General features: G+C 35.4%; 1 protein-coding gene across 1 annotated transcript in view; it reads left to right on the forward strand.

Annotated features, from left to right (window-relative positions):
* The window catches only part of FAM3C (FAM3 metabolism regulating signaling molecule C), a 59,390-nt gene that overhangs the window by 29,371 nt on the left and 12,710 nt on the right, over nucleotides 1-17,309 (forward strand). The window contains exons 4-7 of the mRNA XM_037836285.1: nucleotides 2,121-2,150; nucleotides 2,841-2,964; nucleotides 15,588-15,646; nucleotides 16,790-16,840. Of these exons, the coding sequence (XP_037692213.1) occupies nucleotides 2,121-2,150; nucleotides 2,841-2,964; nucleotides 15,588-15,646; nucleotides 16,790-16,840 (264 nt within the window). The remainder of the gene's footprint in view (nucleotides 1-2,120; nucleotides 2,151-2,840; nucleotides 2,965-15,587; nucleotides 15,647-16,789; nucleotides 16,841-17,309) is intronic.

Below are 17,309 nucleotides of genomic sequence, written 5' to 3' on the forward strand. Positions count from 1 at the left end.
ATCTTGAGTGCAGAGATGGTAAGTTTTGCTCACTGGCTTGTGAGAATGAATAAATGAATGCTCCTAAAGCCAGTCTTTAATTCCTCCCTTTCCCTCACTGCCTACATGTTATTTTCTTAGTTGCTCTGAATCTGTCTGCTTCTTTTTAAAATTCGCAATCACTGTCATTGTTCAGGCTGCTACCCTTTCTTAGGGTACTTGTACCTTGTGGGGCAGTGACCCTCTTGTGGACTTTGGTCCTTTGGTCTTGAACCCTCTACAGCCTATTCTACACTCTGTGCTCAGAGGGTTTGTTCTGAAAGCTCCCTATCATAGCTTCATGCTCCTCACAGGGGTAGCTGTTTTTGTACATGTAATCACAGACCCCAGAGATGTCCCATTTTCTGGAGTGGTATGAGTTTGAGTGCTGGAATGAAATGTGGTTTTGAAAACTAGTTCTGCCAATTACTAATTATGACTTAGAACTAATTGAATCAGTAAACCCCTCTGTCCTCAATTTCTGTATCTGTGCCACAAGTATGAGCAAATTAAAACATGATGCAGTTGGTGCAGTGCCTGGCATGTGTGAATGAGCTGCTGTGTGAACCATGTTGTTCTGAGCCCTCTGTCTTCCATGAGTTATGTGTACCAGAATTCCCAATTTTAACAAGGTCTCTGTGAGTGTCTTAACACCTGAACCTGATGATATGCTTCTGTTCAGGACAAAGTGAAGTTGAGAATTTCTAATCCTCCTGCTGCTAATTGCTGGTTGCATAATCTGAGAAAGTCTATCCTATCTGGGCTTTAGTTTTGTCATTTACAGAAGTGATACTATATAATCTGTAATTATTTTATGTCATATATATTTACCTAAATATATATTTAACATAACATTTATATCATAACACAGATATATATTTATCATAAAAGTGGACTATATGATTTCTATAATTTTTTCTTTTTATTTATTATGAAATGACATAATTAAAGAAATTGAAAGAATAAGCCCCAGTAATCCCAGCACCCAAATTTACCAAGTGATCGTTGTTTTGTTTCCTTCAAGTCTTTGTCCTTTTCCATGAGTATTTTTAGTAGTTACAGTTACGGTGTGAGTTATTCCATCTGTTAAACTTTTTCCACCTTACTTCATTGCCTTCATGACTTTTAACGATGCATAACATTCTACTGAGTGTTATAATGTGTTGATGAACCATGCTTTACTTGGTCATTTTCTTTTTAAACATTTAGAGAATATTGCTTTCAGTTTTAACTTTCTGTTCCCCAGTTTGTATATAGGACTCACAGGAAACCCCCAGTTATCTAAAATAGTACAGAATTTAAAACTGTGATTATTTATAGCCTTAACAGCTGGTTAACAGTGCACTGTATGCATGTTAGCCAAATAAGGAAATAGCCACAATACATTGATGATATGAATTATCTTGGGCCAAGATCTGTTCTTAGTGCTTTTAAAAATTTGAAAAGTAACTGTGAGATCTGAATTCAAGTGAAAATTTGACCAGAAGATTCTGGCTACCTAAATTTGATAAATTATAAAGCTGTTAGTAATGACCTTTTTTTTAAATACCAAATACATTTTTTTATTTTTTATTTTATAGAAATTAAGTTCCTTCTCCTCCCCCAATTTCCTAACCTAATCACTAAGATGTATATATGTATAGTATACTCTCTGGGGCTTTATATGCATATGTACACAATAATACCATACCATACAGCAAAAACTTTTAAACACCCTAATTTTCACCAAGTATGTATTTATATACATTTAAACCTGTCAGTTTGTGGTTTGTAGATTAGCTTTCTGATTGGGATTTAAATTTATAATAACTAAAAGTAAAAACAAAATGTGAAGGTAAAAAAATTAATTGTTCTGTCAGTAATAAAATACTGTCCTGAGTAATTCATCTACATAATTGTTTATAACTATGGAACTATGTAACTTAAAGTTAACTTCCTACTTTTTACTCTGAAGTGATATTCATGTTTTATTGATTGTGTACTGAGCAGAAATTCAAAAACGTTTATTTAAATAGGCCTATTAGAAGGTCTAAATATGTTTAAAAAGTAGATACTTGTCAATATCTTTATGCCTATTAATAATGGTAACTTTTTTTTCTTAGCAAGGTCAGCACTGGACACAGCTGCACGTCGTAAGTATATTATCTCAAAATTATCTCAAACTATTTTGCGGTTAATTTACTCCATCTTATCCTAGTTATATGAAAACCTATATTCAAACAATCAATTCAATTCAGTGTGAGCAAAAACTGATTTATAAATTACTTTTTTTTTAAATTAAAAGAACACTAATTGGACAACCCAATAGTCTTAGCATGTATTCATAATGGATATTTTGTTTCGTTAGTGTTTTTAGGTCTAGTATTATAATTATAGAAAGAAATGAAGGAGTAAAAGAACAATTCCTAGTGAGAACTAGGCAATGGTTAGATAGTGGTACATTCAGCTTTTTCTGGTCCTGAAGATATATGTTTGTTGTTGTGCATATGTGGACAGGAAATGCAAGGTGACAGTTCAAAACCTCTCCTCATCCTGAATTTTAAAAATAAACTAAAGAATAATTTGGTAAAATGTAGTTAGCCTCCTGAAAGTCACATTATTTGATCCATTTATGCTAATTGTTAATTTGTTTCCTAGGAGGTTCTGATTTTTTTTGAGGTTCTTTGAAATTCTCAGAAAAAAACTTCCAGTATGTATTTTAAGATATGTAAATCTGGATGTTTTCATATGCCTCTCTCTGTGGTTCTAGATAGGAACCAAACTAATTATAGAACCTATTAATATTGTTTTCTTAAAAAAATATTATACTTCCTTCCCCAAAGCTACAAAGCCTCCCAGATATAAATGTGGGATCTCAAAAGCTTGCCCTGAGAAACATTTTGCATTTAAAATGGCAAGTGGAGCAGCCAATGTGGTTGGACCAAAAATTTGCCTAGAAGACAATGTGTAAGTATTTGGAACTGTAATAATTGAACCTGAGTTTAATGAATCTTTTGAAAATGTATTAGGCGTATTTTTATCAATGAAAAGTGATTTCAGTTTTCATTATTCTATTTTATTTTCCCCACATATTCCACAAGTCCTTAAGTAAGAACACATAATTTTTTCAACTTCATGTAGAGAATGAGGGTTTACGTGTGAGTGAATTTTCTAGATCTGTGCTGTCCAAAATGGTAGCCAGAAGACACATGTGGCTAATTAATTTTGACTTGTAAATAATAGAGGGGAAGTTAATTCATTTAAATAAATGAAAATTGAAAGTTTATTTCCTTTGTTGCACTAGCCACATTTCAATTGCTCAGTAGCCACCTATGGCTAGTAGTTACTAAATTGAACAACACAAATAACATTTCCATCATTACAGACAATGCTCCCCCTAGCAAATAAAAAAACTTATCTTACAAACCAACAGTTTTGGCTTTAAATACTTGAGTGAAATGTGAAATGCTCCAGTGATGGTCTCATGCCTGTTCATCCCAGAACTTCTTGCCACTAAGCTAAATGGTTCCTATATTGAGATGTTCTGCAAGTATGATTTTTAGGTTTTTCATTCTCCTATCTCATTGTCAAATGTCTCTTTTAACTTGAAGTTCCTGTCTCTGAAGTTGCAAACCCTACTTTTAATTGCTTATAATCTGCTACTGGCTGGAAAATTAGATACATGAGCTTATTTATACTACATATAAAATAATAAATATGCCACTGATTATGTAGAATAAAAAGTGAGGTATTTTGCAAATAAAGAGGAGCCCTATTAAAGTTGGCACTTTCTGCTGGCTTTCTGTGCCTTTTCTTTTTAATATAGAGGCTCTTAAATTTTTATCCCAGTCTCTATTGCAGTTAGCTATGGGAAGGTCATTTAGTCTCTTGGGACAACTTTTTTCTCATAAAACTAAGGACTTGAACCAGGTTATCTTTAAGGTCCTAATCATTTCCTTTCTTTTCCCTCATGGTAATTATAATCCATTGTTAAATAATCCATTGCCTTCTGATTTTTCATTATAAAATCATCTCATTTTACTGAATTATGTAATAAACACTTGATTTTAGAAGTTTGTACATTTTGGAAGTTTGTCGATTTTCCATTAATTTAAATAATATGTTTCACCTTAGTTTAGAACATTCTCATTCCCTCTTTTCACTTTGTCTGGCTAGAGGCCCCAGGTTTGAGTCTTATAAGTAATAGCAAGAAAATTCCCTTAGAATGTGAAGTCCATGATTATTTGTCTTTGGGCACCTACTCTGCCACCTTGAAGCATTTACATTTTAATGCAAAGAAGAAAAGATGGAACTCTTTTTTTACTAGCAGGTTTTCTATTAATAGATTACATAGGTTAAAAAAAATAAATAAAAGACCACCATGTAAGCGGTGGAGGGGTCAAGTAGAGCAAGCACTGGGCTTGGAGCCAGAGAATTTGGTTCTAACCTGGTGGGTTTGCACGTAGTATTTGTATTTCAGTTTCATTCACAGTAAAATTGAGGAAGGTGGCCTCTCCATCCTCGTTTTTGGAGCCATTTTGTCATCCCCATGGAGGATTAAATAATTGTTGGTATTTTATAGCTGGACCTGAGATCATGAAATCTAGTTACCACAGAAGGGTTGAATTAGTGGCCAGGGCTCTCCAGTGGAGGCATGGCAGGGATCAGTTCATAATCCAGTGCTTTTTGCAGTGTTTCTCTATTGGAAGTTTTTCCAACAAAAGGTTTTAAGAAGAAGTCTCAATTTTCTTAGCATAATTCATTCACTGATTCAACAAGGGTTTATTGAGCCTGGTCCCTGCTTTCATGGAACTTACAGTCTAGCAGGGGTGATAGACATTTAAAAAGTAAATGCAAATATATGACTACAAATTGTGACACAAGCTGTGCAGGGCAGCAGAATGATTAATCATGGTGATGGTGAGTGAATAGAGGGGGTTTAGGGAATGGTTTCTGTACGAAAGTGATGCTTAGTCCAAGAACCTAACGAGAAGGGAGGCAGTTGGGGGAAGAGTGGAAGAAGAACATCCCAAACGAAGGAGAAGCATTCTTGAAGGCCCTAGGATGGGAAAGAGCTGGAGAGGAAGAAAAAAAGGAGCCAGGCCATGTAGGCCATGCAGGTTGAGGTTTTTACTGAATGCATTGAGAAGTTGTTGAAGGTTTTCAAACTCTGGCGTATTGTGATTTCATTTTATCTTGAGAAAAAAATTATGTGACTGCTGGGTAAAATGATTAGAGAAGTGGAGTAGGGAGAACAGTTGGAAGGCCATTGCCAGTTGCTGAAAAAGCTTTATGATATTGCCTCACTATTGTACACCCACTAAAATATTTTCTTGCATATATTGAGTTCCTGCAACTCACTTGGGAGACTGTTAGTCTAGACCAGTAATTCTCAATGTCCCCCGAAGGACATTTGGCAATGTCAGGAGACGTTTTGGGCTTCCACAGCTGTGGAGGTGCTACTGGGAGAGGCCAAGGATGCTGCTTAACATTGGACAGTGCACAGGACAGCCCCTCACAACAAAGGATTATCAGGCCCGTTATCAGGCCAAGTCAAAGAAGCCCTCATCCAGACAAAAGATGATAGTTTATATCAGGGTTGTAGCCAAGGTTTTAAGGACAACTAGCTGGGGTCAACATATATTACAGAAATTAAGATTGATTTGAAACTCCTTGTTAGTTAGAAATGGAAAATTCTGGCTATAAATATCAGGTATGATTCAAAACAGGAATTATAGCTTTTCTTTTGTATTAGAGAACCCATAGGGCTTACTTATGTTCAAGTGGTAGCATTCATTTTAGGCATATACCCATTTAATTTAGGTTTGTATGAAGTCTATATTAAGGAATAATATTCACCTTTTGAGAGCAAACCACATATCTTTTATTTTAATCTTAATGTTTGTAACAAGAATATAGCAGACTATTTTGCTGTTTGTTTTAAACAACAGTGGGTTAGCACATTTTTTCATAAGGTGCCAGATAATAAGTATTTTAGCTGTGAGTGTTAAACAGCAAAATCAATGATTTCATGTGGGTTTTTATTTTAAAAGTAATTTAACCATTCTAAGCTCATAAATAGTTAAAAACAAAACAAAAAACAGCCAGCTGGCTGGATTTGGCGCATGGACTGTAATGGGCCAACCCTTGCTCTAAACTAATCATTTAAAAAGTATTAATTAGAACATATAGCAGATATTTGAAACAAAACCATATTCAAAGCTGTAGAATGCATCTACAGATTACATCATCATTTTCTAGATGCCTGGAAGTGTGTATGTGGAGGGGGAGGGATTCTCATATTCATGAAAGGTAAAAATTATATATTTCCATTTGTGTTAATAAGGGAAGATAACCTCCATACATTTAAAATCTTCAGTGGTTATGTCATTTGCTAGGTATAGTTTTTCCCTTGTTGAATATGAGTTTTTAAAAATTGGTTAGCTGCTGCCCTCTTGTGGGAAGCCTGTGTCATTGTGCTTCATCTTTTATTTCTTCCTACAACTGTGATAGATTGTGTTTAGTAACAGAATAATGTGTTCTGAGTTGATCTTTACTTGGGGAAGACTGTGGCTCTTAATTATTAACCTAACAAGTTAATCCTTTTTGTTAAGTATTAATGATGGTGGTTACTTATCAAATATATTTCTGAAAGGTACAGAGCAGATTAACCCTCCTCTTTGGTTGCAGCAGATTTATTTGGCTCTCTCTTATTGCCTACCTCTCCGAACTAGTCTTGAAGATACATACTAAATGTGCTATGCTTTATTCCATGTAAATTTTAGAGGTTGAAAAATGAAATTTTGAAGGAAGACATACAACCAGTATTGATTGATACATGATTTAATGCTACTAAACTCTTAAAAATCAGAATTACAGAGACTGTAATGGAACTTGGAGTAGAGTGGTTTTGGTTGTTGTTTGTTTCCTTTTTATATTGAAATAATTGTAGAAATCACAGGAAGTTGCAAAGATAATACAGAGAGGCCCTATGTCCTCATCACCCAGTTTTCCCCATGGTTATATTTTAGATAAATATAGTACAGTATTAAAACCAGGACATTGACATAGGTACAACGTGTGTATATGGTTCTGTGTCATTTTATCACATCAATCCATGTAACCAACACTGCAATCAAGATACAGAATTATTCCATCCCTACAATGATCTTTCTCATGCTTCCCTTTTATAGTCACCCCACTATCCCTAACCCCTGGGAACCACTAATCTATTTACCATCTCTATAATTTTGAAATTTTAAGAATGTTATCTAATTAGTATCATATAGTATGTGACCATCTGAGATTGGCTTTTTTCACTCAGCATAATGCCCTTGAGAGCTATCCAAGTGCTTTTATTATGTGTATTAATAGTCCCTTCCTTTTTAATGATGAATAATATTCCATAGTATGGATTTACTAGTTTGCTTATCCATCACCTAGTGAGAAACATTTTTGGTTGTTTCCTGTTTTTTTTTGTTTGTTTGTTTGTTTGGCTATTATTAATAAAGCCGCTATGAACAATTGTATACAGGATTTTTTTTGTGGCTATCTACTTTATTTCTTCTGTCTAGAGCTATAATTGCTGGTATTTCAGTTTGCTTAAAGCTGCCAGAATGCAGTATACCAGAAGTGGATTGGCTTTTACAGTTCTGTGGCCATGAAAATGTCCCAGTTAAGGCATCAAGAGGTAGATACCTTCTCTGAGGAAAAGCCGATGGCATTTGGAGTTCCTCTGTCACATGGGAAGGCACCTGGCTGGCTCTGCTGAACTTTCTCTCCCAGATTTAGCTTCTGGTTTCAGTGGCTTTTTCCAAAATGTCTCTGGACTTCTGTCTTAGCTCCTGTGGGTCCTAGCTTGCTTCTGCTGGGGGTCATTTCTGTCTCTCTTAAAAAGACTCCAGTAAAGGATTAAGACCCACCTTGAATGGGCAGGGTCACATCTCCATGGAAACAACCTAATCAAAAGGTCCCACCCAAGAATAGGTCTGCACTCAAAAGACTGGATTAAAAGAACATAGTCTTTTCTAGGGTACATAATGGATCCAAACTAGCACAAATGGTAAGAAACTGCCAAATATTTTCCAGAGTATATCGTTTTATATTCCTACCAGCAATGTATGAATGATCTAGTTTCTCTGTATACTTGTCAGCTTTTGATATTATCACCATTTTTTATTTTAGCCATTCTAATAGGCATGTTCTGATCTCTCAATTAATCTTTATTTCCCTAATGGCTGGTTATGTTGAACATCTTTTGATGTAGTTTTTGCCATTCATATGTCCTTTTCAGTGAAATGTCCATTTGTGTCTTTTGCCCATCTTCTAATGGATTGTTTGCTTGAGGGTTTTAAATATATTCTAGGTATGAATCTTATTGTCAGATATGTGGTTTGCGAATGTTTTCTCACAGTTTATAGCCTGCCTTTTCATCCTTATAACAGGATGTCTTTTTCTTTTTGTTTTTCTTTCTTTTTTTTTAAATGAGTTCGAACTACTGATTTTTTTTTTTCCTTCATGGGTCATGTTTATGGTGTCATGTCTAAGAACTTCACCAAGCCCTAGGTTCCACAGATTTTCTTCCATATTATCTTCTAAGAGTTTTATAGTTTAGCATTTTACATTTGAATCTGTGATTCATTTGGAGTTAATCTTTGTATAGCATATGAGATTTTTGGCCTATGGATATACAGTTACTCTGGCATCATTTGTCGCTTTTGCACCTTTGTCAAAATTTAGCTGACCATATTTATGCGGGTCTATTTCTGGGTTCTCCATCTTGTTCCATTGATCTATGTGTCTGTTCCTTCACTAATACCTCACAGTCTTACTTACAGTAACTAGATAAGAAGTCTTAAAATGGGATAGAATTATTTCTCCCACTTTATTTTCCAAAGTTCTTTTAACTACTCCTGTTCCTTTGTCTTTCCACATTTTAGAATAATCTTGCCTGTATCTGCAAAAAAAATCTTGCTGGGATTTTGATAGGAATTGTGTTAAACCTATACATCAATTTGGGAAGAATTGACATCTTTACTATGTTCAGTCTTTCAATCCATGAACATGGTATGCCTCTCCATTTGTTTATATCTTCTTTGATAACTTTCATCAGCATTTTCTAATTTTCAGCATACACACTCTGTATATGCTTTATTAGATTTATACATAAATATTCCACCACTGCTGTTTTTTTTTGTTTTTCAGTGATCACATATGGTGTTGTATTTTAAATTTTTAGTTTCTACAAGTTCATTGCTAGTATATAGACATACAACTGATTTTTGCATGTTGATCTTGTATCCTACAACCTTGCTGAACTCACTTATTAGTTACTAGGAAGTTTTTGTAGATTCCTTGGGCTTACCTGCATGGACAAACATGTCATCTGCAAATAAGGACAGTTTTATTTCTTCCATTCCAATCTTGATGCCTTTTGTTTCCTTTTCTCACCTTATTGTACTGGCTAGGACTTGTAGTGCCATGTTGAATAGTAGTGGGAAAACAGATATCCTTGCCTTATTCCTGAACTTAGGGAGAATGCATTCAGTCTTTCATCATTAAGTATAATGTTAGCTGTAGTTTTTTTGTTGATATTCTTTAACAAGTTGAGAAAGTTCCTTCTATTCCTGGATTTCTAAGACTTTTATCATGAATGGGTGTTGAATTTTTCTCCTGTGTTTTTTTCTGCATCAGTTGATATAATCGTGTGTTTTTTTTCTTGAGTCTGCTGATATGCTGGATTACATTCACTGATGTTCTAGTTTGCTAATGCTGCCGGAATGCAAAACACCAGAAATGGATTGGCTTTTATAAAAGGGGTTTATTTGGTTACACAGTTACAGTCTTAAGATCATAAAGTGTCCAAGGTAACAACACATCAGCAATTAGGTACCTTCACGGGAGGATGGCCAGTGGTGTCTGGAAAACCCCTATTAACTGGGAAGGCATGTGGCTGATTTCAAAATGGCTTTCTCCCAGGACGTTCCTCTCTAGGCTGCAGTTCCTAAAAAATGTCACTCTTTGTTGCACTTGGGGTATTTGTCCTCTCTTAGCTTCTCCGGAGCAAGAGTCTGCTTTCAGTGGCTGTCTTCAAACTGTCTCTCATCTGCAGCTCCTCTAAAAAATGTCACTTTTAGTTGCACTTGGAATATTTATCCTCTCTCAGCTTCTCTGGAGCAACAGTCTGCTTTCAATGGCTGTCTTCAAACTGTCTCTCATCTGCAGCTCCTGTGCTTTCTTCAAAGTGTCCCTCTTGGCTGTAGCTCCTCTTCAAAATGTCACTCACAGCTGCACTGAGTTCCTTCTGTTTGTCAGCCCATTTATATGGCTCCACTGATCAAGGCCCACCCTGAATGCGTGGGGCCATGCCTCCATAGGAATATCTCATGAGTTATCACCTACAGTCAGGTGGGGTGCATTTCCATGCAAACAACCTAATCCAAATGTTCCAACTTAATCCCCACTAATATGTCTGCCCCACAAGATTGCATCAAAGAATATGGCTTTTTCTGGGGAACATAATACATTCAAGCCAGCACATTCCACCCCCTGAACCCCAGAAAAAACATATTCTCTCCAAATACAAAATATATTCATCCCATCACAATATCACAAAAACTTAAATCATTTCAGTAACAATAGTTAAGTACAAGATCCCATCAAAATCAGTTATAGGCATGGTCTCTTCTAAAGCAAAATTCTCCTTTAGCTGTGGATCTGTGAACTTAGAACAAGTTATGTGGTTCCAGTATACAAAGGAGGGACATTCATAGGATAAACATTCCCATTGCCATAAGGAGAAACAGTAAGGAAAGCAGGGTTTAAGGAACCAAACCAGTTCCTAAAATTTGCAGGGCAAACTCCATTAGATTTCAAAGTCTGAGAGTCATTAACAGAACAATGTTGCATCCTTGGGGCTTGAGCGACTGGGAGTCTAACCCTTCCTAAGGGCCTTTGCGGCAGCCCTTTCCTCTGCAAACGCTGGGCTGAGTTCTCCAACATATCCACACATTGGGAAGACCACTTTCTCGGCTCCACCCTCCTCAAGACATCGGGGCAGCACCTGGATTCCCTTCCATCTCCGGGGCACACGCTCAACCCCTTCAGAACAGTGTGGTGGCAGCCAGGCTCTCCCCAATTCCCTGGGAATGTGCTCCAGCCTCTTTGGGGCTTGGGGTGGCAAAACATTTCCTGAGTATAGAGGCAGAAAGCCTGACCTCAACCTCCAGGGCAAACTCACCTTTTCCATGTGTGTGGGCTGCTCCACTCTCCCAGCCCAAGACCTCTTGACTCCAGACGTCAACCTCCATGGCTCTGTCTTTGAAGAAATTTTTCCTTCAATTTGTCCCTTGTCTGTCTCCTCCAGTCCAGACCGGCAGCATCTCTGTCTATAAAGATCTCGTAAAAATTCTGTTGGCTTCGCATGAAGCACACGGGGCAAAGCCATCAGACAATAGGACTTTCCACAAAGCCTTTCTGCTTAACTCCTTTTCCAATCTTGGCTTGTACTAAAATGATGGCTGGGTTCCATGTTTGGTAACATGCTCATGTTGGGCTGTAGCTTCTGGGATTCCATGCTCTGGAAGCCTGAAATTTTCCAAACCATTAGCTTCTGGTTTCTTTGAACCCAAGAGTTCAGTTCTAAGTTTATCTGTCTCCACTCACATTTTACTATAAGCTGCAAGGAGAAGCCAGGCTACTACTTCTATATTTTGCATGGAGATCTCATCAGCTAAATATTCCAGGTTGTCACTTTCAAATTCTGCCTTCCATCCAACACCAGTGCTCAATTTTGCCAAATTTGCTGCCACTTTAAAACAAGGATCACCTTCCTTCCAGTTGACAATGACACATTCATCATGTCTGCTCAAGGCCTCATCAGAAGTATCTTTAGAGTCCGTATTTTCACAGACAGTCTTTTCAAAGCAGTTTAGGCCTTTTCTATCAAGCTCCTCACAATTCTTCCAGAGTCTTCCCTTTATCCATTTAAAAAGCCATCCCAGCATGTATGGTATTTGCAAACACAGCAGCACCCCACTTCTCTGGCACCAAAATCTGTTCTAGTTTGCTGATGCTGCTGGAATGCAAAACACCAGAAATGGATTGGCTTTTATAAAAGGGGGTTTATTTGGTTACACAGTTATAGCCTTAAGGCCATAAAGTGTCCAAGGTAACAACACATCAGCAATTGGGTACCTTCACTGGAGGATGGCCAATGGTGTCTGGAAAACCTCTGTTAGCTGGGAAGGCACGCAGATGGTGTCTGCTCCAAAGTTCTGGTTTCAAAATGGCTTTCTCCCAGGATGTTCCTCTCTAGGCTGCAGTTCCTAAAGAGTGTCACTCTTAGTTGCACTTGGGATATTTGTCCTCTCTCAGCTTCTCTGGGGCAAGAGTCTGCTTTCAATGGCCGTCTTCAAATTGTCTCTCATCTGCAGCTCCTGTGCTTTCTTCAAAGTGTCCCTCTTGGCTGTAGCTCCTCTTCAAAATGTCACTCACAGCTGCACTGAGTTCCATGCCTCCATGGGAATATCTCATCAGAGTTATCACCTACAGTTGGGTGGGGTGCATTTCCATGCAAACAACCTAACCCAAATGTTCCAACTTAATCCCACTAATATGTCTGCCCCACAAGATTGCATCAAAGAATATGGCTTTTTCTGGGGGACATAATACATTCAAACCAGCACAACTGATTTTACAAATATTGACACAATCATGTATTCTTAGACTAGACCCCACTTGTCATGGTCTATGATTTGTTTTTTACATAATGCTGAATTTTATTCATCAACATTTAAAGGTTATTTTGCATGTATCTTAATAAAGGATATTGATATATAGGTTGTTTTTTTTTTATTCTGGTTTTGGTATTGGTAAAACTGGCTTTATGAAGTGAGCGGGAAGTGTTTCGTTCTCTTCTATTTTCTGGAAGAGATTTGGTAGTAGAATTGGTATTAATTCTTTTTAAAATGTATGGTAGATTTCTCCAGTGCAATAATCTGGGCTTGCAGGTTTCTTTTGTTGGAGTTCATAAATTACAAATCAATTTCCTTAATTGTTATAGGGCTATTTAAATTAGCTGCTTCAGAATGGATGCATTATTGGTAGTTTATACTTACTGAGAAATTGCTCCATTTCATCTAAGTTATCAAATTTATATGTGTAGGGTTATTCGTAGTAACTGGGCATGTAGTGATATCCCATTTCATTTGTGATGTTAGTGGTTGCATCTTCACTGTCTTTTTGTTAATCTTTCCAAAGAGGTTTGTCAATTTTATCGATTTTTTCAATTTTGTTGACTTCTCTTATCTTTTACTTCCCTCTTTTTGCTTGCTTTAGTTTTATTTTGTTCCTCTCTTTCTAATTTCTCAAGATGGGAGCTTAGAGTATTCATTTGAGATTTTTCTTCTTTTCAAATGTAAGCACTTGGCAATAGGAATTTCTCTCTGAGCACTCTTTTGTCTATGTTCCACAAATTTTGATGTATTTTAATTTCCTTCTCATTAAGTTCAATGTATTTTTTATTTCTCTTGAGACTTCCAGTTTGACCCAAGGATTATTTAGAAATGTGTTACTTAATTTCCAAGTATTTGAGATTTTCCTGTTATATTTCTGTAGTTGATTTCTAGTTTGATTTCATTGTAATTGAAGAATATACTCTTTATAATTTCAATGCTTCAAATTTGTTGAGGTTTGTTTTATGGCTGAGGATATTGTCTATCTTAGTACATGGTTCATGGGCAGTTGAATAGAATGTGTATTCTGTTGTTGGGTGGAATGTTCTTTAAATGCCAATTAGACCATGTTGGTTGATGTTATTGTTGAAGTCTTCTATATTCTTGCTAATTTTCTGTCTTCTTGTTCTACCAGTTGTTGGGAGCAGGTATGGATTTGTCTCTCTCTCCTGTCAGTTCTATCAATTTGTCTTTCATGTGTTTCACACTTTTGTTATTTGTGTCAGTGGGTGTGAAACTGTATCTCCTTGTCATATTTATTTGCATTTCCCTAATGACTAATGATGTCGAGCATCTTTTCATGTGTTGATTGGCTATTTGTCTATCTTCTTTGGAGAAACATCTATTCGGATCCTTGGCCCATTTTTTAATTGGATTATTTGTCTTTTTATTATAGAATTGTAATCCTGCTTTCTTTTGTGTAATGTTTTCATGGTATATTTCTTTCTAGCCTTTTACTCTGCATTGACCTATATCATTATTTGTGAAGTGAGTTTCTTTTAGACAACAAGTAGTTGGGTCATATTTTTTAATCCATTATGCTAATTTCAGTCTTAATTAGTATATTTAGACCATTTACATTTAGTTAAATTACTGATGATTTAATGGGTATGTGTTGTTTTTCTTCTTTTTTTTTCCTTTATTATTTATAAGTGTTTTTGAGTGTAGCTATTTGTATGTATATATATATATATATTTTTTTTTTTCTTGGTTATTCTTGATATCTACTGCCCAGCTCCTGAATGAAAACATTTGATGATTAAAGGTCTTGACTTGAGTAAGTAAGGGAGAAACGTTAATAATTCAGATTAAATATGAAAATATGTTGTTTCTGTAGCTATTACATTGTGAATAGCATAAAATATTAAGAAATATTCTTCTGGTATTTTGAAACTATTATCTGATTCAGCAAAGATATCACTCACATTATTGGCAAAAAAATGAAGTTCTGACATCTTCATTGTTCCAGGTTTTCCTTTGTCTTATTCTTAATGTAAATGAAAATATCAGCCAACATTTTTGTTGGAACTACATTAATTCTTTAATTGAAATTCTAGATTTGGCAATAAATATGAAAATTCAGGAAAAACAACACATCACATTGTGTGAGAATCAATTGGCTATGCTGGATTTATGATAAATTATGGATTTTCTTATTTTTGAAATTGGGTGCTACACAACCTTTAATATCAGAAAATTTGTGGTAAACTTATATACATGGATATGTAGGTTTACGTGGATACATGTTTGTGCGTTTGTGGTCTGTGAGTTGCCTGTGTCTGTTTACCTCAGTTGTGACAGTACTAGTGATTAAGGTTAAATGCAGTAATTATTTGAGTAAAGTATTTCTACTTTTGAGTTTAGAGAAACTTTATATTGATAATCACTAAGAGAATGTTTACAATTATGTGAAGTATTCATGAAAGTGTGCTCCCCAATTTGTTTGCTTTCAGAATATAATGGATTTAGGTGACATCTTACTTCTGTTTATGTCACGTTTTTATTGTATAATGTGGAAAAGAGATTATATCAATTGTTTGATCTCTTGAGACTGGTGCATAATATCTGCTTGTGTCTTGAGAATTTTCTGAGATAGTATTTCATAGCTGATGCAGAGCAGCGAGACCCTAATAGGTTTTAATATGTATTTGCATTTGTGAAATCTTAAGGACAGTGTTTCAGAATTATTCAATATTAGTCTGTCTGCTCTGACTTCGTAGAGACCTTTTAATACCCTCTGCAGTACTAAAAGGATTGAATGTGTGCATAATATACCCATTTTTAATTTTTTTTTTTATTTAATATGTTCATGAGAAAAAATTAGTTCTAAATTTGTCTTGACTTTTTCCCCTTCAGTTTAATGAGTGGTGTTAAGAATAATGTTGGAAGAGGGATCAACGTTGCCTTGGCAAATGGTAAGAATAATTGTTTTATATGATGGCTACAGTCACTGGGTGTTTATGTTCTCGAAAGTAAAATGCACCCTGATATCAAGGGATCAGGTTAGATAGTGGCACTTTTGACACTAAGGTCCCCTAAAAACTGTGGTTGGAGACTCAGCGTCAGTATATTTATACTGTTCTTTCTCAGAAGCATCCCAGCTTGCTGTGAATTATGTGGAGAGCTTTCTAGGAGATAGTTAGGAAACAACTAATTAAAATTAAATTGATTTCTTGTTGCAAATTTTGGAATCCTAACATAATATGAAGATAGTTTGACATGAATGAGAGTGTGTAAGATGGCAAAGGGTAGTGGAGTATCAGATGGAGTAAGGGGGGATACTGAGAGTTAAAATTTATTGCAATTTTTAAATCCTGTCTGCATTCTTCTGATAGGTTCATTAGTGTATATCAATTCATTGACTTGTGACTATCTTGAGTGTTCTAACAAAATCAAACCTGAGAATCTGAGCCCATGAAGTAAGGCCTGACTGTATGCTGGTCCTCCCCATTCTGATGCAGTAACCCTGTCAGCTGTATTGGGTGGTTGGAAATCACCAGCCACTTTATCTGGTTCATAGTACAGGAAAATATTTTTTACTTTTTTTTTCAGAATGAGGCAAATTTTCACATTTCTAAATTCCTCATTTTCCTAGTTAAATTTCTATTTTTATATTTGATAGATAGCAAAAATTTATTTTAAAAGAGAAGTAATATAAAATTTATCAAAAGATGGCCTTGATAGAAAAGAACATCTGATTCATGGAGCTGCTTCCTTTTAGTAAAAGATTTATGTAATTTTAGGTTATTCTTAAATAACAGAAGATGATAACACATAGAGATGGGAAAAAGAACACTTTTAATTGAAGTGGTTTGCAGTTAGTAGTGAATTTCTGTTTACCACTCTTTGGCTTAAAAGGTTAGTAAGAAAGTCCTAAAGGGGCATCAAAAATTACCCTTTAAAATATATTTCAGAGCATATGATTCCAATCTTAACTCTTTCTGAATAATTTATTTTCTATTAATAATTCTCATCAATCATGCTATAACATCATTTGTTTGATACAGTACATAGTATAATTCTTTGCATAATTTGATATGGATTTAATTTTTTTTCAGGAAAAACAGGAGAAGTATTAGACACTAAATATTTTGACATGTGGGGAGGAGGTGAGTGTGAATACCATGTAATTTTAAAAGACTGTGTTCCATCATTAGCCCTGTCGTCTTAATCACCTCAAAGTAATGTAGCCCATTAATGAATGAATAACACTGTGTTAGTCTATTTTATTTCGCTTCCTTTTCACTAAATATTTTTAAGTGATCAGTCCTATTGTATATACTTTGTTTTTGTTAAAAATTGTTTGTGATGTGTAATAGAGTAAAATAGTCTTAGAGTTAAGGTTTAAAATAAAATTTGAATCCCATTTTTTGCAGACTAGTTCTAAGATTGGCAAAGCTAGGTAGCTAACTTTGTATAAGCAAGGAGCTTTGGGCTTTCTGGGCTCTGTCTGAAATTTTAAAAAGGACAACTAATTTAAACTCCACAATAACTAATGTAAGCATCTTTCATTGGTTGAATTGATATATTTACATATGGTTTTTCATTCTCAAAAATGTCATAACTAGGAGCATTAGA

Source organism: Choloepus didactylus, chromosome 5 (genome assembly GCF_015220235.1).
Source record: "Choloepus didactylus isolate mChoDid1 chromosome 5, mChoDid1.pri, whole genome shotgun sequence".
Lineage (NCBI taxonomy): Eukaryota > Metazoa > Chordata > Mammalia > Pilosa > Megalonychidae > Choloepus > Choloepus didactylus.